This window comes from Miniopterus schreibersii (genome assembly GCF_964146895.1).
Source record: "Miniopterus schreibersii genome assembly, chromosome: 3".
Lineage (NCBI taxonomy): Eukaryota > Metazoa > Chordata > Mammalia > Chiroptera > Miniopteridae > Miniopterus > Miniopterus schreibersii.
The window spans coordinates 40,545,489-40,569,061 of NC_138103.1; the positions used below are offsets into that span (position 1 = coordinate 40,545,489).

Sequence of the window (23,573 nt, forward strand, 5' to 3'; positions counted from 1 at the left end):
TTCTCTCTATTCTACAGTAAGAAAAACTATTCCATGAAACTCTTTAACCACTGATAAAACACTCAAATTTTCTGAAACTAATACTAAAGAAGAAATCACCATGCAGTACAAAACTAATTCAAAATTCTATTTTGCAAGAACTGGAATCTAAACATATGCACACACATACTATAGGTTCACAAACACAACTCAGGTCATCATATTCCAGTATTGGCTGAAAAACAACAGTATTCCTTCTACCATATGTATTCAGCCTAAACCATAAAACACACAGAAATATCCACAAATATCTAAGACATTACAATCATAATTTCACATGGCTACTACCAATTTTTTCCATTGCAGAATTTAAAAGAAGACATTATGAAATATTCTTGCGAGAAAGGCACCTTACAAGATAAGCTATTTCTTCAAATAAATAACAAAGTGATATGTAAATGTGACATCAAAACCTGTAACAAATAAAGATCTGTTAATTTGTTAATCCTTGTTTCATTTTAATCGAATTGTGTTTAAACTTTCAATCCAGAGAGCAAAGACCATGCTAACGATAAAGTACAAGATCTAGTAAAATAAAAATCATCTCAATGTGCTACCATTTCTTACCTTTGAATCTTCATTGCCCACGCCCAGCTGTAACACAGCTTGAGGAGATTTTAGTTTTGCTTGAGCCGAGTGAGCCATCTGAAGGTTAAGCTGCCATCCGACCGTCTCTAGCTATAAAAGAGAAGTGCAGATTAGAATCAGATAATACAGAAGAAAGAAAACACAACTTTAAGCAAATCTCCGCTCTGCAGGAATGAACATGGATAGTCTGGACTTCGTGGAAAGTCAGCTCCTGAGCTTTAAACTGCCAACTCTGCAAATTCTTCCTTTAGGCTCATCATATTGGCCTCATGCCATGCCTGTCAAATTCAACAGTAAAACTGGTCTTTAAATACAATCTGTTCTAAAAATAAAAGTTCTAAGATTAAGCAATAAAGTACACTAAGAGAGTCAATGGTTTTAAAATAGTATATTACTATTTTAAAATAGTACATTACTATATTAAAATAGTATATTTTAAAGCCAATGATTTTTAAATAGTTATAAATTTTAACTAGTAAATAGTGTATATTGGTCATAATCACTTCAATGACCTTCCATTATCTTTTAAAACTCCTTGCATGAGGTAGAACATAGGTAAGAGTTTTTTTAATTTAGAGGGAAACTGAAGTACCCAGATGGTAAGAGTTTCACACATTTAGACACAGTTAGTGAGACTGGAATAGCGCCAGGCAAAGAATTGCCATCTACTAGTGAGCAGGTGTTACCCAATAGACTCTCATGCTCGCTAAAGTGCTCTACCTTCCTATGGTTCCCAGTTATGACAGAAACTAATTAGAACATTTCCTTTGAATTTATTAACACAACAGCAAAATTTAATCAGGTAAGGCAAAAATAGTAAAGACAGACTAAAGCAGCATAAATGTGGCTTTATTGAACTTGAGAGTTTACTGGTTTCTCCAACCTCAGAACTATAAGTATAAAATTTTATACTTAATTTCCAGTAAATCTCAAGTACCAATATTTAGGGAAGTGTTGTGAAATGGAGTTGTCACATGCCTCTGACAACGTGACTTCAATAACTGATTTAGTAAAACTACCTTAGCCGCGTTGCTAAGAACAGCAGCCTCACAACAATTTTTACTTAACCAGAATACTAATTGCTAACTTGAAAGCCTGTTCAACAGCTAGAATCACAGCAGTGACTCAAAGCCGAACTGGAAAGAGAGCAATGAAAGTATTATCTATTCGAGAGAGGATGTGATGTGAAAATAAAGATACAGTTCTGTTCTCTCTGGCACTGAACCTTTTAGAAGTTATGGGGAAGATGGGGGAAGATGTTGCAGAAACATAATCCATAATACCACAAGTAAAAAATCAATTTAATAGTGTATGTTAAATAAGGACCCTTAATGCACTGATCTTTAACGCAGACTACAGCAAGCACAGTCTCTATACCAGCCTACCACTATTTGTAATAGTCACACACAACAGACCCTTCAATAAAACAGGAAAGAAGCATGACATAACCACTCCCGTATATACAAACATATATACATGTCACCTTCTAGGAATTCATATGAACCTATAACACACTGTTTTGATCTCATTTAACTGATCCCATCCCTGCCCTGTAAGCATTTAAGATAAATAATGAAGATAAATATTGCTTTAAATGAATAAATTAAGCATACCCCCACTGTGGTCAGACCTTTGCATAAATTAATGTATGCTTAGTCACTGCATAGAGGTGGTGTGGGAGAATTAAAAAGAACTTAAAGCTTATGTTTTGGTTCATGCTTAAGCTGTCACTCACTAGCTATGTAAACCTGGTTAAGTCACAATCTTCTAAGCTCTCAATTTCCTCATATGAAATGGAAATAAATCTATCTGAACTATCTACTTTTCTGAGTTATTGGTAATAGCAAATAAAAGATGCATATTCAGAATATTTTGGAAACTGTAAAGCATTATAAATATAAGGCATTTTTATCACCTAATTATTTTCTATAGTATCTTTTACATAGAGTAGGCACTTTATATATAGATTGAATTAAATTGAAATGACTCAAAGAAAACTCAAAAGGAAAGGTAATTTTAAAAAGAGTCATGACTGAAAAGAGTTTTGTGGATTGGCTTTCTTTAATTTCATAGCCCTTCTATTGAATTTTTTGATTTAAAAAATATTTGTCCCAAGATCACATGAAAGATTTAAAAAGTAAATAACATTGCTAAGCTCATATGTAGGTATATGCACATATACACACCCACACACAAAAATTTACAGAAACTGCTCAGCCTTCAGAAACCTTAAATGAAGAAGAAATAGGGAAAGAATAACTAGAGTTACAAAAGAATAACTTTACAGTTACACAGAACAACAAAACAAACTCTTCAGTGAAACTAGGAGACAAAACCAACACTACTTGATATAACTATTCTTATTATCCCCATTTAACAGATTAAAAGTAAAAAATTAGTGAATTGGAGTAAAGAATATATGGAGGTTCCTTATGTTATTATTCCAACTTTTCTCTACGTTTGAAATTATATCAAAATCAAAAGTTACAAGAAACTAATTCAAGTAAGAATCAGCAATGGATACTAAATCTAAGTGGTGAAGTTTGATGTGGAACGCAGAGTCACAAAGTATCTACCCACAATTGCTTTTTAGTTACAGAAGAAAAAAAGTAATTATGCAGTGGAGAAAATAAACAGCATCTTTACAGAGAGATCAAAATTAAGATCACCAAAAAGTGGCAAATGAATTCTGGCACAATACAAAATTTAGAGGTTGTGGAAATAAGGAGAAATTAGCAAACATGGCTAAAAGCAACAGCCAGAAAGGAGAAAAACCAGAAGAGTATGGACCTAACTTATATATCCTCTTAGATGCTGGGGACATAAAAGTGAATAAACTTACCATCTCTGCCCCAAAAGCTCCAAGTCTAGAAATGAAGACAAACATGTACAAAAACAATTGTGATATAATGTAAGATATCAATAAATGAAGAGATATTCCATGTTCATGAATTTAAAGTCTCAGTATTGCTGAGATGTCAATTCTTCCATATGTGATTTATACATTTAGGTTATTCCAATTAAATTCCCATCAGGCACTTTTTATAGAAATTGACAAGCTAATACTAAAATTTAAATGGAGCCCTGCCAGCAGGGCTCAGCAGCTGAGCATCCACCTATGATCTAGGAGATCGAGGTTCAATTCCCAGTCAGGGCACATGCCTGGGTTGAGGTCTTGATCCCCAGTAGGGGGAATACAGGAGGCAGCCAATCAATGACTCTCATCAGTGATATTTCTATCTCTCTCTTTCCCTTCCCTTCTTCTCTCTGAAATCAATAAATACATATTTTTTAAAAATAAAATAAGTAAAATTTAAATGGAAATGCAAATGACCTAGAAAAGCCAAAGTAATTTTTTTAAGTTGGAGAAGCTATACTACCTAACGCTAAGATTTATTGTAAAGCTATAGCAATAAAAACAATGGGGCACTGGCAACAGGACAGACATATAGACCCATCAACTGACTCCTGACAAAGATGCCAAGGTAAATGATGCTGGAACTACTAGATGCCTACGTGGAAATAAAATGAACAGCAATTGTACCTAACACCAATAACAAAAATGAACTAAAAATGGATCACAGACCTAAATGTAAGTACTAAAAGCTTCAAACTTCTAGAAGAAAACACAAAAGAAAATCTTTGTGATCTTGGGATACGTATTAGATAGAACATTAAAATCATGAACCATAAAAAAATTATAAACTGGACTTCATCAAAATTAAAAATTCTGTTCTTCAAAAGTCACCATTAAGAAAAAGGAAAAGCAAGCCACAGACTGATAAAATATTCGCAATACATTTATCTGACAAAGAACCTGTATCTCTATATAAAGAGTTCTTACCATTCAATAAGACAAAGAAATCTACACAAAAATGGGCAAGGATTTGAACAGATAGCTCACAAAAGAAATATATAAATGGCCAATAAACACAAAACAAATGATGTTCAACATCCTTATGTTCAATATCCTCACACTCATTAGAATGGCTAAAATTTAAAAGCCTGGCAATACCACGTGCTGGCCAGGATGTAAAGAAATTGCTGGTTAGAATGTAAAATAGTATACACACTTTGGAAAACTGTTTGGTAGTTTCTTATAAAACACCTACCCTATAACCCTGTCAATCCACCCCTAAGTATTATCCAAGAGAAATTAAAACATATGTCTATACAAAGATGTGTACATGAATGTTAACAGATTAAAATAGTCCCAAACTGGAAATAGCCCAAATATCCATCAGTGTGAATGGATAAACAAATTGTGATAAATCCTTATTACAAAACACCACCCTACAATAATAGAGAACTATTAATATATGCAACAGCATGGATGAACCTCAAAATCATATTCAGTGGAAGAAGCCAGACAGAAAAGGTACATTTGTATGATTCCATTCTTTAAAAATCTTAGAAAATGCAATCTATAGTGACAGAAAGCAGATCCTGGGACCAGGGTTAGGGGAGGAAAGGACTGCTAAGGAGTATAAGGAAACTTTTGAGGGTTATGAAAGTGCTCTCTGTATCTTGATCTCATGGGTATACAACTATCAAAATTCACCAAAGTGTATAATTTTAAAGGATACTGATTATAATGTGTAAATTATAATTTAAGAACATTATTTTTTAAAAGATACAATATGTTAAAGGCTTTAACAGGAGGAGGTATAGATGCAATGGGAGAACATCTCCCGCTGGCCGCTACTAAGCACCTTCGCCATCCTCTCGTAACTGGCAAGAACAGAAGGCAATAAGCCTCCCAGGACCAAGCCACACTACTTGTGTTCTAGAGAAAAAAATCCTCTACTGTGACATCTACAAGTATAAAAAGACAATGTCAGGACCTCAGAAACGACCATTATGCAATATGGTATCCATATTATAGAGATGTGTGTATTACCATATATCACATAGTTGCAAATGGATTAACTTGTCTAATCAATACTGGAGTTATCTTGCACCCAGGTGACTGCCTACCTCCACAAAGCACATTGTACAAATCACACTGCACAAGGCTACCCTTTAGGCAGCCCCCAGAGGACATAAAAAATCCAAAAGTAACTGAATCAGTGTCCTTCTTTAATGTCACTGCTATACCAAATCGTAAGAGGTACAAAGGTTTATTACAAATATCACAACTTAGGGATACTTCCTAACTTATACCCACAAGTTTAGATGCCACAAAGGTCAACCTAGCCTCACTGCTAGGGTGGAATGGAACTTAATTATACTCCTTGACCCACAGACTTGGCCAAAATACCTAATCACATTCTTCATATCCAAGTTATAAGGTGTTGAGGAAAAAGATCGATGAATCCACCTTCCAACTGTTTGCCACCTCTCTACATCCCAAGAACAGATGAAGCTAATAGTTCAAGTTGAGGACACTGAAATCTAATTCAATACTCTCACAATTGGCAACACTCTGAAAAGGTACCTCAAAATTATTTAGCAAGTACACATCTTTGAATACTCTGACATAATAAGAGTAATTTTGCTAATAGCACGGCTCCTTGGCATTAGTGAACTCTTTATTTAATTTATTAATGGTTCTGGTTTGAGCTAATTATTTATGAAGCAGAGAGTACATTTCTGGTCTCTTAGATCTAAAGCTCTTTAAATTGATTACTGCATCAACAGCAAATGACGTCACTTTTTTCCCCTAGAGAATTTGTTTCAAGCTAAAGCAACTCTCTCTATATTCCTACTTTTAAAGAGGACACACTGTAAATGACTGAATCTAGTATTCCAGCAAAACTCAAGAGTGTTGAAATAGGTGAACCACAAAAGGCTTAAAGTACAACCAAAATAAAAACACACCAAAAAAACTAGGAAATATAAAATACAATCCATACCCTCCTCTCTTTACTGTTCTTTTCTCTACCGGTAAATACAAATATCCCTTTTACAAGAAAACCTAACAGACTGAACTTCAAATAACACAATTTCTAAAGCATGGGTATCCATGCATTTATTCATTCAACAACCTTTTTTTAAAAAAAATATATATATATCTTTATTGAGAGAGGAAAGGAGAGGGAGGGAGAGAGACAGAAACATCAACGATGAGTCATTGATCGGCTGCCTCCTGCATGCCCCCAACTGGGGATTGAGCTGCAACCCGGGCATGTGCCCTGACCAGGAATCAAACCCCAATTGCCATGATCCTAGGTCCAAGCTCAAGTGCTGAGCCACACCCAGCCGGGCAACAACCAGTTTTGAGAACCTACTATACCCCAAGGGCCTTTTAAAGCAGTGAAAATACAGTAGTAAACAAAACAGACAAAAATGTCTGCCCTTGTGAAGGTTATAGTTTAGTAGTAGTGACAGACAGGCAGACACACAGATAGACATACAATAAATAAATAAATAAATAAATAAATAAATAAATAAATAAATAAATAAATAAAATATATAGTGGGCCAATAATAAATGTTATGCAGAAAAATGAAGTAATAAAGTACCATAGAAGTGGGGGCACTTTTCATTATGACAATCAGGGCAAGGCTCACTATCAATGTGACATTTGAGCAAAGAGCTAAACAAGATAAGGGAGCCAGTCATGAAAATCCAGGAAAAGAAATTCAGGTATCCAGACTGAGCCAGGTGAAAGGGGTTAAGAGGTGAAGGTCAAGACAGGTAGTAGGCCTAGGGGAATTACAGATCCTGTGAGCCCTTAAAGGCAATTGTGGGGCTGAGAGCAACATGGAAAGCCTTTGGTGGACATGGAGCAGAGAAGGGATGGAATAAGATGTAACAATTTAAAAGAACCGCTTTTAGAGTTCCTAATCTGGCCCTGGTAGGAAGTAGTGTGCATTACATCAACCTCCTTGCAAAGAAAAATTATAGCCTCTAGACAAATATTTAAAACACAATAATTTGAAGGCACTGTAGAATGACTAAGTTCTGCAGGCAGAGAATTTGACTCATAAAAGAAAAAAAAAAACATGTAAGGTGAGAGATTCACATTTATATGATTTTTTCCCAATCCATGCAGCATGGGGTGGCTAACAGTCAAATAGAAAGCCTCAGGTTTGGCTTGAGGGATCAGCAGTATCATTTCTAGATATTTACCCAAGAGAAATAAAAACGTATGTCCACAGAAAAACTTGCATACAAGTGTTCATAGCAGTCTTATTTATAATAGCCAGAAACTGGAAATAGCTCAAAAGTCCATCCAGAAAAGTATGGATAAATAAATTGTAGTATTTTCATACAGTGGAATACTACTCAGCAACAAAAAAATTACCAATACAGGAAACAACATGAATAAATAATAGAAAAACATGCTGAGAGATATTAGCCAGATACATTTATTTGAGTTCATTTATATTAAGTCCAAGAACAAACAAAACCAGTCTATGCTGATGGAAAAGAACTCAAATTGCGCACTTTCCAGGTCATGAAAATATTCTCTATTTTGTTATGAATAATAATTAAATGGGTGTATATTCTGAAACTCATGAAAGTGAACACTTAAAAATCTCTGCAATTTACTGCAAGTAAATTATATTTCAATAAAAAGTAGTAAATATAGCACCATTAAACCTCACATTTATATTCAGTTAATTTCAGTGCATGGAAAAAGCTTTTATTTGATTCATAACATGCTAATAACTAAAGTAACAAAAGAGGCAAAAACTTGAGTTATATGTGGATATAATTACAATAAAATACATTTCCTATGAATGCAGAAGATAATATTAAGAAGCATTTAAATGTCAAATCCGAATTTCTAATTTCTTATACTCTATATAAAATACAGGTATTTCACAATTAACGAAGCAAACAATTAGTTGTTAACACTTAAAAAATAAAGTTAATTTTATTATAATGGCTTTAAAAGGGTATTTTTAAGAATGTTATAAGAACATTATTTTCTTAGGAACAATGACCATCCACTTTTAAATGTAGGTTTCTCAAGAATCTATGAGAAAATATGATGAAATTTCAGTATATAATGAAATGAATACATATGAATAAATTTGCCATATAATCGGTAAAGTTAAGAATACTCTTAACAAGAGAAAATCACATTAAACAGATTTTGAACATTCAAAGCAGATATAACTGTCAAATTTGTATTTTAAAACGCCCTAACAAACACATGAATGCATTTTAAGAAAGGGAATCAATGCATGTAGTCTTTAAAGAGCAGATTACTCAGAGTGCTTAAGTATGCCTTACGTATATCTCTCATAATTGTATCTGGTACTAACTAAGGAATAAAGTTAACTTAGAAATGTAAAAATATTTTAGAAAAAATGTTGTATAAAGAGAATACAATTATTTTCCTTAAAGTCTCAGAAAAAAGATATATATGTCAATAACATTTAACATGTAAGTATGTGTTGGGACGGAGATGTTGATCATGCTCTGTTGACTGTGATTATTAGCTATAGTTATAGGAAATTATTAATCATGTTCTGTTAACTGTGACTATTCTGTTCTAATTAGAAAAAGCACTTTCTAACCCAGCTGGGAGTTGTACACCCCAGGACATGGGAATTATCCTTAGAATGCGTTCCATTCTCCTTTCCCGAGAACTGCCTATCATCATGGACAGATTAACAACCTTATCCCAAAACAACTGAATCCTGGAGGCACCTGCCCATTGCAACTCCTAGCCCCCATTGCCTGCAATCTGGTCCCTGAGGCGCCAGCCCTTTGCGAGCCCTTTGCAACCCCAGCCCACTTTGCCTACTTCCCCATGCCTAAGTAATTCCTGCTTTCCCACGTAATCTTTGTGCTTCTATCCAATATAAGCAGCTGGCTTATGGAGGATGGCAGAGCAGATTTCGTGGATGACCTTACTGCTCTCCCAATTTGCTGGCAGTATTGGAATAAATGCTCATATACGATTCAACCTGTCTCCGCTTAATTGGCTCAAGTAGTGACAGGCAGCCTGGACCCATTGTCGTCTGGTTTCATATGTACATTTAGTTTAGTAGAAATATATGTAAAGAAACTATAAACAAAAATTCAGGAGTAACATTAAACACAGTACTGAAGTTCTGTCTAAAAGGGGATTCATAATTTAATAACTGTCATGACTACATTGGTATTATAACAAAAACCAAACAGAAAACCCTTTTACAAGAACACTGCTGGCAGAGTCAACACTGATAAAAAAGAGACAGATACAAATTATAATAAGTGGTGGTGACATTCAGTCTCATATCTCCAAAGAGGTTAAGATAAAATATATTTTTTAAAACAAAAGAGTGAGATGGGATAAAATTTTAAAATTCCTTCAACCATATCCTGCAAAAAGCTATCACTAAAATTAATTTTCAAAAAATAAAAAATGAAGAGGTGTTTTTAAAAACTGAATATAAGCACCTGTTGATTTTTAAACTTATTATGTAATTGACTCTCACTCTTAGAATTTAGAATTATTACCCACAGATCTTCTACTATAAGTACCCACCAGACAATTCATGTGAGTGAGCCCCTAAATTACCATTAAAACCATTACCTTAAGTTATAGAGGCACATTTTAAACTGCAAATTAAAATTAAATCACATTGTGGTAGAAAATATGTATGGAAACAACTTTTATAGGAATATTGTCTATATACTCTTTTGCCTGACTTTACCCCTACAGAATATTATACCTTAAAAACTCTTCAGGTATAATAATCTATGCCATACATTATTGAAAAATATCTTTGATATAACATAACCTATACCTTGTGGGGAGCGAGAATCCTCTGCCTGAATTTTTCAACTGTTTCTTGACCCATGGAAGACCAAGTATTGACAAATGCTTCTGCTTTGTCTTGTGTAAGGTGAATGTTCTCCAACTGCTGCTGCAAAGCTGCGGGCTTCACATTGTGATATACTGCCTATCAAAGAGAAAAAAATTACATACATCTCTAATATCCATACACAGACCTTGATCTATAATGAAATACAAAATTAATTAATTTAAATCAAAAGAATATTTTACATTTCTATTGCACAGTCGTTTTATTATTTTACAAATAATATACCATTCCAAGGGTTGAAAGATTTAGGATTAAATAAATGGCCTAAATTATTCAGGCTAAACTTTAGTTACACCTGAGGTATAAGTAATCCTAAATCTACCTAACGGAAAACCCTCTTTGCTTTAGCTATGTAAATGGTACCCTAATTAAAATTTCATTTCCTGGGTTCTCCACTGCCCCATCTCAGGTCCAAACAGCCTGGGCAGCGGCCAGGCAGCCCAGGTCCTCAAATGGGGAGAGGGGGGAAACTGGCCTGCATCCTGCTGCCAAGATGCCCAAGAGGAAGGTCAGCTCTGCTTAGGGCACAGCAAAGGAGGAGCCCCAAGAGGAGATCAGCGAGGTTGTCAACTAAACTTGCTCTGTAAAAGTGTAAATGAAGCCAAAAAAGGCAGCAGGAAAGGATAAATATGCAGACATAAAAGTGCAAACGAAAGGGAAAAGGGGAGCAAAGAGAAAACAGGTCAAAGTAGCTAACCTTTGGAAAATGGAGAAACTTAAAAACAAGGAAAGTCCAGCCTCTGATGACGCAGGAGAGAAAGAAGCCAAGTCTGATTAATATCATATACCATGCCTTATCAGTGGTACCTGTCTCCCTTTTTGTACAATCCAGAGGAATATTTTTATCAACTATTTTGTAAATTAGAGTTTTTTAGTAGCTCTAGAAACATTTTTAAGACTGAGGGAATTCTACCTCATCCCATTTTTTTTTTAAGTGTAAATGCTTTTTTTAAATAAGTGTAATCATTTGCTGGTTGTTTATTTTTTGATACAACCAGAAAATAGTGGGATATTAAATACGAGCGGCTTTGACTGTTTGGGGTGTCAGCTTAACATTCCATAGACAGGGGTAATTTTATATCCTATAACACACAGCATATTAAATGGCAATTTGGAGTCAGTTGTATATTTACTATGTCCTGAACATTTTAAATTACTTCTATTCTCATGTTTTTGGTAGAACTGTTTCCTAAAGAAAACCACTCCTTGATCTTGGCTCTCCCTGTCAGAAGTTTGTGCACTCTGTAACATCTTTGGTGTAGTAGTCCAGCTTTCCTAGTAACTTTGTTAACGATGTACTGTGAAAGATTGAAAATTTGACTATGTAGTATATATGATATTAAACTGTGAAATAGTGGGACTTTGATGTATCAACACTTAAAGATATTAGTAATCGATACTCTATTAAGAAAAATTAGCCTCCAAATTTTAAGCTGGGAAGTCACTGGAAAAGTGTTTAGAAAAGAATCACAACTACATGACTTTAGGTTTTCAGTACATATGTTAAGAATTGTGTACAAATTGAAATGTCTGTGTACTTATCCTCAAAACAACCAATAAAATCTCAATTATGAAAAAAAATTTTAATTTTCTCATTTCACTTAATTATTTCAAATAAGTGTACAATGGTTTTGTTTCTCAACTAACAAAATTTTCCAATAAGTACTTTCTCAAAACTACCTTCCCTCTCCCAACTGCCTAGGTAACAGATAATAAAATATTGTAAAATGTTTAACAGTGCTATCTGTTCCATTACTTACCTTACTCTGGAACAACTTCCTCATAAACTCCATGCTGCTCTGTCTTGTTTGATTATCCTTTTCACCTACTGAAGGCCGGCCAAGGACAGCCATCGTTACATTCTGTAATTTGTATAAGGCTGTATATAGTAGATGCCTGGCAGCTTGTCCTTTTAAAGGTATCTGTCACTAGAATGCTCATGAAGCTACAGTACTATTTAAAATTTAATTTCACAAGTATTCTATTTAATCAATAACAGGAATTTCAAGAGAATCTATTCTAAGCCCAGCAATATGCTAGGTTTATATAAGATGCACGCGCGCACGCATGCGCACACACAAAAACACACAAGATCCTGGCCCCACACAAATTCAAAACCTAGCGAAGAAGATGTCACTGACACCCATGAAATAATAAAAGACTAACAATGTTCTCTACTATGATGAGCCAAAGATAAAAGAAATCCAAATAAGAGGCAGATTGCAAGTATAAGGGGTCAAGGCTACAGTGGAAAGAAATGTGACTTAAAGGGAACTAATAAAATAAGCTGAATTTAGGTAGAAAGAAGAGATGCAGAAGGGCAGCTCAGTAGGAAGAAACAGTATGATAAAGAGTCGTTTGACAACTACTTCTTTTCTAAATGTTTCATTTATCATCTTAGTCAAATAAATCCCCCAAAATCATTTATTAAAATTTTTAAATAAAGTGTGTTCATTTTTCCAAGTTATTATACCAAGTAACAATAAATTAAAATCTTTTATAACTGTCTCGAGTCAATAAAGTCTTGATTCATATTGTCAAACACTTTATTCACACTACTCAACATTATTAAGACTGTTTTGTAGAATGCAATACCGTGTGTGTATGTGGTGGGGGATGAATACATTAAAATATTTTTTTTTACTATACTGAAATTCTTAATAAAAATATATTCACAGCTTCCACTTGCACGCTTTTAAAAAAATGTTATACATATAATAGCAATACAAACGTACTAAACAACAATGGTTAGGAAGTTTGGAGCCATAAAAATACCTGTTCTAAAATGAATGATATTGTTTCAAGAACTAGGTGAAGATCCTGTTTCTCTAGAGAAAATGCAGCTTGAAGTTTTTCTTCCTCTTCTTCACTGAAACTGTTCTCAGCCTGTAACACAAAAAGCTCACATTCAGGCATTCGAAACTCAGATAGATACTCAAAAGAATTCATTTAGTCACATATGGAATGAGAATTGAGAGAAAAAGTAAATCCAAGGTGAAAGAAACTGATATGCTTGTAAATTTCAATATCTCAAAATCATAGCCCAGTTCAATATCTGGATCTTGCCAAATAAAGTTCATTTTTAAAAAGCAGCACTTTAAATTCTTTGGAGATAGAAAATAACAGTAAATACCATAACTAATGGACATTTAGAAAAAAAACAACTAGAAGGTAAAACCCCACAATGTTAACAACAATTAACAAAAATTTCCATCTTCACTCATTCAAAACATTTCCTGAGTATCTATTTTGTGCTACATAGACAATTCATGTCCTCAGGTATCCCAAACTCTAGTTAAAAAGACATATAAAAAATTATTCAAATAATTTCCATTTTGATGAGTTCTGCAAAAGTATGGGTTATTATAAGAGTATATATAAAGCAGGAAATTGTCTTTTGTATAGTTTCCATGTTTTCCAAAACTTAAATATTACACAATTACTTTTTTAAGCAATACATGATAGAAAGAAGATAGCCATCTGAGTATAACCTCTGGCTAGTGTCCTCTTTCATTTCCAAAATAATCTCCTGACATAAAGATACTGGTTTATCAAATATGAAAAAATGCACAGTATTCAAATGGCTTTTAAATAAAAATAACTACTTTATGCACACATACTAAAAACAACCTTTACTACTACCTCTTCCCCACAGCAATATGGAGAATTTCAGAAATTCCATGAGCCTCTGCCTTGACAGCTTAGGATGATGTACAACTACACAGTTATTCAACTGAAGCCTCTTTAAAACTCAAACTGGCATATTTGGGGGGGTTGGAGGATAGTCACAAGAACTCCCAGTCTCTACTACCTGTTTTATGACTGAGAAAAGCATGAACCCAATTTGGCCAAAATGCCAATTACTTACCTCAGGAACAATGTTTTTATCTGAAAGTTCCAGAATTTCTGTGACTACCATACATCTTCTTTATATAATGAGCTACAGTACCAGGTTTTATCAATATGAGAAACATAACAATATTATGTATAATTACTGAACCACATGTTGCATTAGATTAAATGGATATTTACAATTTAACTTACAAGCTGGTCAATCTGATTCATTTTAATATACACCAAATAAGATATTTTGACAAAATAAAAATAGTGACTGAGCATGTAGATAAATAAACTGCAGTGTCCCCAATATGTGCAAGGAAATAAGATTTTTTAAAAAGAAAGCAACAAAAAGAACCACCTTAAGAGCTTCAAGGACATTATATTAACAAAGTGGTTGGAGTGAAAGGAGACAGGGAATATTTATTTATATGCCCCCATACACTGGTACATCAAATATGCACCCTCAAAATAGAGAGGAAAAGAACAGCACATGAAAAATACAGCTATAGAACAAAGTTTTAAAGACATATTCAACCTCTTGCTCCAAAGAGGAACTTAAATATAAGTTCCTCTATTTGCTTTCAAAGAGAGGCAGTTGAACTTTTGTCTATCTACCAATAGCAACCCACACATATCTGGGAGTTAAAGAGAAGATAAAGGAGATATATTCTTTCTTATCCTCTCAATGAGAGAAAATTAAGGCCCAGGTTTATAAAATTAGAAAGTATCCAAGAAACTTAAATCTTTAAAATGGAAAGTGGGATGTTAATTTTTCCTATATTAAAAGAGCTTATGTCATAAACATATACATATACATAGGCAGAAAGGAAAAACAACACTTAAAAAGAATAAGATAGTGCTATATGGACTGACATGGAAAGATCTCTGATAAAAGAGAGAGAAAAAGGTAAATAGCAGGGCAATATATACAGTATGATACCACTTATATAAAAATACATAGACAAACTACATTTTTATGTATATGTGCATGCATATGTGTATGTACATCTGTATTTATTAATACATGGGAAAAGATCTGAAAAAATAAAAAAACTGAATTGATAATAAAGTCTACCTCTAGGGAGGTACGGTGGTTTTATTATTCTGCAAATTTTCTAGCACTCCTCCCTTCAAAAAATGGAGCTTAATTACCTTTCCCTTGAATGTGAGCCAAACCTAGTGACTTACTTTTAACAAGGAGAATATAATGAAAGTGAAGACATGTGATATCCAAGGCTAGGTCCTAAAAAGGACAGCACCTTCCTCCCTAGGATCACTCTCTCTCTGGAAGAAGCCAACCTCCATGTCGGAAGGAATGGCTTGTATGGCAAGGAACTGAGGCCTCCGCCCACTGCTGCCACCAGCTAGCCATACTAGAAGGAAATCCTCTAGCCCCTGTCAAACCTTCAAATAATAGCAGCCCTAAACCTACATCTGTCAGCAACTTCATAAGAAACCCCAAATGAGAACCATCCAGCCACACCACTCCTAAATTCTTGACCTACAGGAGCTGTGAGAGATAATAAATGTTTACTATTGCTTTAAGCTGCTAAGCTTTGGAGTAATTTGTAATTCGGCAATAGGCAACTAATACAGGAGAGAATTAAGATGGAAAGAAGGGCAAGAGTTTTACATATATATATGTAAAATTGGCTTATAGAGTAAGAAATATTTCTTACTCTATAAGCCAATTTGTAAGAAGCCCTCCACCTTATATAAAATACAAAATAAATACATTTTCAGAGATAAGCTACCCTCTTCTTTTTTGTCCATATAGGTGAGACCAATTTTTTTGTGTGAAGGACTGTCCTGCACATGTAAGACATTTAATGTCCAAGAGCACTGAACGCCAGCAGCACCCACCACACACTGGAACAACCAAAAAAATCCTCAGGCATTTCTATATGCTGGGGTTTACATGTGATTGTCCTTTTGTTAATGAGACTGCTCTATCATAAGGGGGAAATACAGTGGTACAAATGAATATTAAATAAATGAACTTTTATTTTAAAATTTTTAAAGAAATATTTCTAAAATGTATGACATCTATTCTAGAAATTCTTATGCTGACTCGGGTCATGATTACAAGCATCAAAATTCTGTGCTGAACAATCCTAAAGAACTCCTAAGACACATCTATGTTTCACTTCAGTAAAAACACCCCTCAGATTTCTGTGCTTTTATATTTCTTCTGTATGATTTTCATAACTCTTCCACTTCATTCCATGATCAGTAGTCAATTCTTGAAACTGCCTAACATGCTTCATCACAGCAGGACCTTCATCCCCCAGTTTGCTGTTTCTAGTCTGCCATGCCAGGAACCCAGACAGCTGATCTCTCAGAACTAGACATAACACATAGTTACATTAATAGGCTTCGTGTGAGGGCCAAAAACTCTCTCCTACGGAGCAAAGTACATGAGTTTTTTTAATTGCATGAGTTGTGACAGTTATTTTTGAAACTCAAAAGCCATAAACGTTTATTTGTAAGTTTTCAGCTATGGCAGTTGCTCTGACTTCCCTCAGTATTTCCCAGTGCGGACTCTATTAGCATGATGGCCGGGGCAATTCTTTGTGTAGGACTGCCCGTCACATTGCCATGGCCAGGAAGATGGCCAGTTCAAGGAGGACTCCCAGACCAATGCTGAGGCATGCCCATATCCTATACCTAAGCTGTCTTAGTTTCCCATGTTTATTCCTAGTAGGGATACCACGGAACCAGTCTGGACAAAAACGGATGATCTCTGCCCATAAACACATTAAGCTTGGTAAAATCAAAGTGCAAGCTGGTGTCATTTAGAATAGCAATCAAATCCCTAAACCTCCATCAATCTACCAGTATCAAGTTTCACTGTTCTCAGGGCTCTGCTTGTCCAAAGGAAAAGGGCAACTTGACAGGCCAGAAGTAAATAAAAGAAAACTGGCAGATCCTGAATGGCACTGCAAACTTCACTTGATAAGAGCTCTTAATACAATAGGAGCCCTTCTGAAAGAACATTCCCTGAAACCATCCAGAAAAAAAACAAAACCACCCTGCACCTTTCCAGACTTTCTCAACAGTCAAATACTCACAGGTGCATGCTTCTGTCCTCAGTTGCTTCAGCTCTCAGTAACCACACCTTCCCATCGTCACTCCCCTACCCAGGACGCATATCATTCAAACAACTCCGCAGAATGCTGTGGCGGCTCAGTTACTCTAAGATAAACATTAACTTATTCTCAACTCCAGAGATGAATGACAGGGTCAAAGACAAACTACACATCCCAACTTCCCCTGCAAATATTCCCTCCTCCCTCAGTATGAAAACAAAATATGTACATAAAGGAGTTTTGACCTATACTGTTTTCTATGTTTAAGAAGGCAGCACCTACCAGCTCAGGGAATAAAGCAAAGCATCTGTATAAACTGCCTTCATCGTCTACTTTTAGACTGACTTATATACTACTTCGCACTCCTTTCTGAGGTTAACTGTAATGGATTGAAGGGCTGGATTCTGGAACAGACTGCCTTGCTAGTTAGCTGTGTGACCTTGGTCAAATTATTTAACTGGTTTCTATCTCAGTTTCCTCATAGATAAAATACAGATGGCAGAAGTACTTACTTCCTAAGTTGCTGTAAGGATTAACTCCAGCCTGAGTTAATAATACAAAACCATTAGAATGGTAGCAGTTACAGAGGGAACAATGTAACTGTAAATAGCAAATTCCTTACAGGCAGGAATTTAAAGGACTTACATTTGTTTTGTGTTTCCCATAGGAAGGAAAAGAATTAACTCCAAGAACAGTTATTGAGTGCTGATTGTATAAGTATCAATGTATTATGTATGGGAAATATAAAGATGAGTAAGACATGATACTCAAGTTCAGAGAAAGACCCTATACTCATGAAACAAATAGTTATGATACAGTGCTAAAGTGAGGTGATAATGAACCAAGTGTTTTAGAAGCATAAAAGAGAGAACTGCTGAGAATGATACTAAAATCCTTGAAAGATGAAAACTAGTTTATTGACTAAAGAAGGAAAGAGGGACATTGCAGGTAAAGGAAAGAATATATATACACACACACAGTCAAAAAAGTTCACGGAACATTCTAGTAAAAGTGCAGTCCAATGTGACTGAAGCACTTGCAAAGTGGAGGGAATACAGGTTGTGGCCATATTATGTTATTAAGGATTTTTAACTTTTCCCCATGGGGCAATGGAAAAATCACTGATGACTTTGATATAATCATTTTTTTTTTTTTAGGAAAAAAATATTTGGAAAGATAAATGAAATAGCATTATGAAGAAGCAATAAGAAGGGAAAGACTAGAGGCCTTGAGATACCAATTTGAAGATAATTATTGTGCCCAAAGAAGAAATAATAAGAATCTGAACTAGGACTATAAGAACAACTTGGCTTTGAGAGACACTTTAGATGAAGGAAGGGCTTTGGGGCTGACTCCTGGCCAGGAAAAAAAAGGGGAAAGAGTTCAAGTTCCTGTTTAATGGTGATGCCTGGCACCGGGCAGAAGAGTTATTGGGTGCTCCATAAACTTGTGATGGATGGAATTAAATTTTTATAACCTGCTAAAAAAGCTAACTTATATTGGTGAGCAAGCTGTGAATTACTGAACATCAAAATGTCCAAAATAACCACACCCTTGAAATAAAAGTAAAAGATTAAATAAAAGATTAAATACTGATTGATAGACTACCACAGAATTATTTTTAAGAGGAAGAATGAAGTCATAAAATCAGAATTTTCCCAAAGCATTTGAAAAGTTCCATAATAAAAAAAATTAACTTTAATAAAGACACAGCTTCCCATACTTTTGACCATAGGACATTATCAAATTTTCTAGGGACCTGGTGTTCAAAAAGACACACTAGGAGACTATTCTCCGCAAAAAGTTCTTTAAATAGAACACTGAGTTCCAGTGGAATCACAAGAAAGTACTGTAAGCTATAGAAATGCAAACGTACAAACCTTCAGGTGAAGTTTCTGAAGAATTCGGGTGAGCAATCTTGGAAATCTTCCTATATCTATTGCATTTATCAGCGACACCGCTTTTTTCATGCTAAATAAATTAGTAAAACAAAGTTTTTATGTGAGCTTTCCAAGTGGAACTCTATTCACTATAAGTACAGTTGTCCATAACTGCAGTTGTCTATAAGTTTTCATTTCAACAACTGTGACTGCTATAAGATAAGCATGAGTGAATTAAAGAAAAACAGATGATGGCCAGCAAAGGAGACAGGGCATTTCCCAACAGATGCCCCCCCCCAAAAAAAAGGACTATTGCTGAAAAGGTCTATTTGTCAAATTTTCTCTTTTTTGTGCGCAAGGCAAACTACTAGAGGAAGCTTACACTGTGTGGGGAATGGCATTAACTTAGCAGTAGGTGTTTAAAGTATCCACTTAACCCAAAATGCAACCCTGCAAAGAGTGGGAGGAGGGAAGTGGCTATTACACCAAAAATATAGAGAAAAGAATGCTGCATGGCAGATAATAGAATTTAAAAAAATACTACCTACAAAAATCACTTGGGGTCACTAAGTACACAGCTGTTTTAAAGCCCTGCTTCGACCGTAATAAATAACTTTCAGTTCCGTGACAGGCACAACGCCTCGCGCCGCGTTACTGCGGTTTCCCGACGGGGAGCGCTGTTGGCCGAGGCAAGGAGCCGGCCGTCGGAACTCACGGACCCAGGAAGCGGGGAAAACTTTAAGCCGAAACTCTCCTCCCCAAGATTCCCGCCCAAGGCGGGCGCAAAGAAGTTCCCTGCCTGCGCCAACGGTTCCCGACACCACCCACACTTCAGCGCCTCTCCCGCACCCACTCGCCGCCGCGCGGAGGTTCAGCCACTTTTCATTACACGGAGTCACCGTGACTCCAGTAAGTTCGTTTTAACAGAACCTCCCATCACTACCGTGGACGGCCGACCTCGCCTACCCCAAACGGAGGTTCGCTAAAAATAGGTAAAACGGGGACCAGAGCAATGTCACGGAATTCTGACCCCCCTGCCCCCGCCCGGCCCGAGTCCGTGTCTCTGTCGCACCCCGAGGGGAAGGGGCTGCGGGCACGCGTTAGGCGTGGGGGCGTCCGCGGCCCGCGGGCCGGAAAGGGGCCTGGGCCCCGCGGCCCCGCCCCGCGCTCTCCGGCTCCGCCCCAGGGGCCCGGCGCTGCGGCCACGCGGCTCCGGGACGGTGAGAGGCCGCCCGGCGCAGGCACCCCACGCGGGGGACCCACCGCGACGGCGGCGGCGCCCGCAGCCCCGGGCCTCCCGCGGGGCCCCCCTGCGGCTCCGACGGCCCCGCCCCGCCCGGCCCGCGGGGGCGCCACGCGACAGGCCCGGGGGCACCCTCGCCGCCCCTGCCGCGCCACCCAGGGGACGGCCACCGCGGCGTCCGGCCGGGCGGCTACCTGGGGCTCTCCCGCAGGATCAGGGCAGCCGCCGCCGCCATCCTCCGCGCTCGCTCCGCGGCGCCTCCCGTCAGCTGCTCCGGGCCCAGCCAATGGCGGCGCGCGGACGGCAACCCGGACGGGCCAGGCCCCGCCGCCCGGCCGGAGGCTCGCGCCTGAGCCGGGTTAAGGCCGTACGCGCATTAATTTACTCATATTTACATATTTACAAGTTCTATGTACCTGGCCGTGGGCGTGTGTGCGCCCGGGGTACCGTGCATGCAGTGCGCGTGTAAGCATACGCATTTAGGCGCGTGTGTGCGTGTGACAGGCACCCCTGCAGGGCACACGCCGCACCTCCATCTGCTCCGCAGCGCTCCCCGAGCGCCTTAGGCGCCAGGCGCTGTGCCAGGCACTGGGGATACCAAAGGCCCAAGTGTCTGCCCTCTGGGTTTGCCCGCAGCACAAATGGACAGGCATCTGTGGCTCCCTTCTGGGGTCCTACGCGGAGTCAGGCAGTGCGTGGTGGGAGAGACGGAGGCCACAGAGACGGCCACTAAGGATCTCACAAGGGAGCAGGCAGGGTGATCATGCGGGCTCACAGACACCTTGCTCCACCTCCAAGGGAAAGGTGTCAGAGGCGGGAACAGTGATGAGGCATCAGGCAGGGTCAGGAGGCCTTCCAACGGCAGGTGGCATTGAGGAGCCTGTGGCATGTGCACTTAATCTGGTGAAATTAAATGTTTTCAAGCAAAGGAATTCTTGTGATGAGAGCTGAGTTCTTCGTTTTTTTCTTGTTTGTTTTAAGCTGTCAGCAGAATGAAGATTGGATTGGGAAGAGGTAAGCAAAAAAAAAAAAAAAAAAAAACAGATAGGAAACTTGCAATAATCTACCGAAAGCAATAAAATCCTGTGGTTGTAAAGTGGCCTTGGAGAATAAAGATAGTGGGTGGATTAGAGTTACATTTCAGCTGTAGAATCTTCAGGAACTGGCAGAAGATTGAATTTCATTTTCCTACCTAATTATGTTTTACTTACATTATTATTTAAATTAGTTGGCATTCCTACAGCAGCCCAAGAAACATCCTGAGAGGAGAAGCCAGATTGCAAATTAAAAGCCAATAATCCCCACATGGATAATTGAGTCAATTATATACTGTGCTGAACACATACAAATACGTTTAGTTCCACCACCCTCCACATACTCCCCAACTGATGCAATATGTAAAAAAGATGTATGTGAATCTACGTAAATTACAGGTTCTGATAAAAACACATTACCCTACCTGGCACAACGTTAAAAGAGTCCCAGTTCAATCGCCTTTGAATCATTTCCTCAGTTGTCTTCATTGCCTGAAGTGGAGCCACTAACCAACCGAAGCCCTTAGGAATCTGAAGTTTTCGTCCCCCTCAGTTGCCTTCAAAACCATTGCTAGGATTTTGAGCAAAAGAACATCAAGTTGAGTCCTGTGTCTCTGTAACCTGGAACAAAGCACTTAGCCTCACTGTTTTCCATTCCTGATCTGCAAAATGGGGGTGAGAACCATGTCTGCCCCCCTGCACTGTGGTGAGAATTATGTGATGTGATGTATATGCACAAGAAACACTCTACCCTCCCTTATAAAGCAAAGCACAGGTTTCCAAGGTTTCTGCCAAAGAAAGTCTCCAGTGGATACAGAGGCCTCTCATTCTAATTCTTTTCATTTTCACTGATGGGGGGGTGATCATTTCTTAATGCCATTTGCTATAAAGGCTTGATGCAAAAAATAATTTTGCCCCTTAATTGAGACCCTCACCCAAAATATGTCTATGATCCCTGCAATATAGGCATATATATCCATGAAAAAAATCCTTGTAGTTGTCTACCTGTTGCCACCTGCTAGAGAACAGGAAATGTACCTTCTGGAGACATAACTCCATAGCCACACTTTACCACTAACCCCCAAACTTGTCAGCCTATCTTTATGATGGATCCAGAACCCAGACCTGCTGTCCCTGGTCTTTTATGGCTACTAAACATGCTGAATGCCCCAAAGTTTCTTCATAGCCTTACCTTCATTGCAAACTTCCACCAAATCCACTTTTTTTTTTTTTTTACATTTTATGTTAGTCTGGTTTCTCCAGAAAACAATCTGATTACATGTGAGTGCTTCACTGGGCACTATAACTGTAGGAAAGGAGGAGTGAGGGCAAAAGGGAAGGAAGTAAAGAAAGCATATACAAGGCTGTATGTGATCCAGCTGGTTACTTTAAAACCTAGCTCATTTCTCAGGACTGTCAGGTATTTCCAGAGAGACTATGCCCAGTCATTGTGTCTTAGAATAGCCAGGAGGTAGGAGTGAGGGAAGGAAATTTGTCTGCAGACTCTTTTATATCTCCTCTCTCGTGAGTCAAACTTTGTCCTAAAAATAAAGAAAAAAAATTTGTCCTATAGCTCACACCTCCCCTGTACTTCTGGGATATGTCACCTGGTGCCTCTAAACAAGCACTGGAAAATCCAGAGCTTCCGTGAGTCGAGTCTGGTAGAGTAGGAACCAAGTCCTGAAGTTGCAGGAGAAGAGGAGTCCATGGCCTAATCCCTAACCATACCCCCCTCTAGGTGTCTCCTTCCCTCCCTCCTGTCCCACCAAGGGTGGCAGCAAGTGGCACGGGCTTTAAGACTATGGGAAAGTTCAGAGTTCCCAGGGGCCACTTTATTGGGAAAGCAAAGCAACACACTGAATCCTGAGACGCAGGAGGCTGACCGTATCTGGGGAGGAACATAACTTGGAGACAGTTTTACCCCTTGAGTGGAATCTCAACACAAGAATTGCCTGGGTCCTGACTGCTTCAGCTCTTCAATGATGTAGCCTTTCAATTCACATATACCTAGTTGTTTTACTCAAGTCTATCACGGCACAGGTTGGGGTGAGGTTGGTGGCAGCCCTCCACTGTAGTTGGATAGTTAGCAC

The 23,573-nt window shown here is 37.7% G+C and overlaps 1 protein-coding gene across 2 annotated transcripts in view; it reads right to left on the reverse strand.

The window, feature by feature from the left end:
* The window catches only part of COMMD10 (COMM domain containing 10), a 122,372-nt gene extending 101,436 nt beyond the window's left edge, over positions 1-20,936 (reverse strand). Inside the window, exons 1-5 of one of the 2 annotated variants that reach the window (XM_081133619.1) lie at positions 20,644-20,936; positions 19,207-19,297; positions 13,173-13,283; positions 10,320-10,475; positions 607-717 (exon numbers count right to left, since the gene is read on the reverse strand). In XM_081133619.1, the coding sequence (XP_080989745.1) occupies positions 607-717; positions 10,320-10,475; positions 13,173-13,283; positions 19,207-19,297; positions 20,644-20,684 (510 nt within the window). In that variant the 5' untranslated portion in view covers positions 20,685-20,936. The remainder of the gene's footprint in view (positions 1-606; positions 718-10,319; positions 10,476-13,172; positions 13,284-19,206; positions 19,298-20,643) is intronic. The other variant, XM_081133620.1, reaches the window with a different exon arrangement.
* Between the last annotated feature and the right edge of the window lie 2,637 nt (positions 20,937-23,573).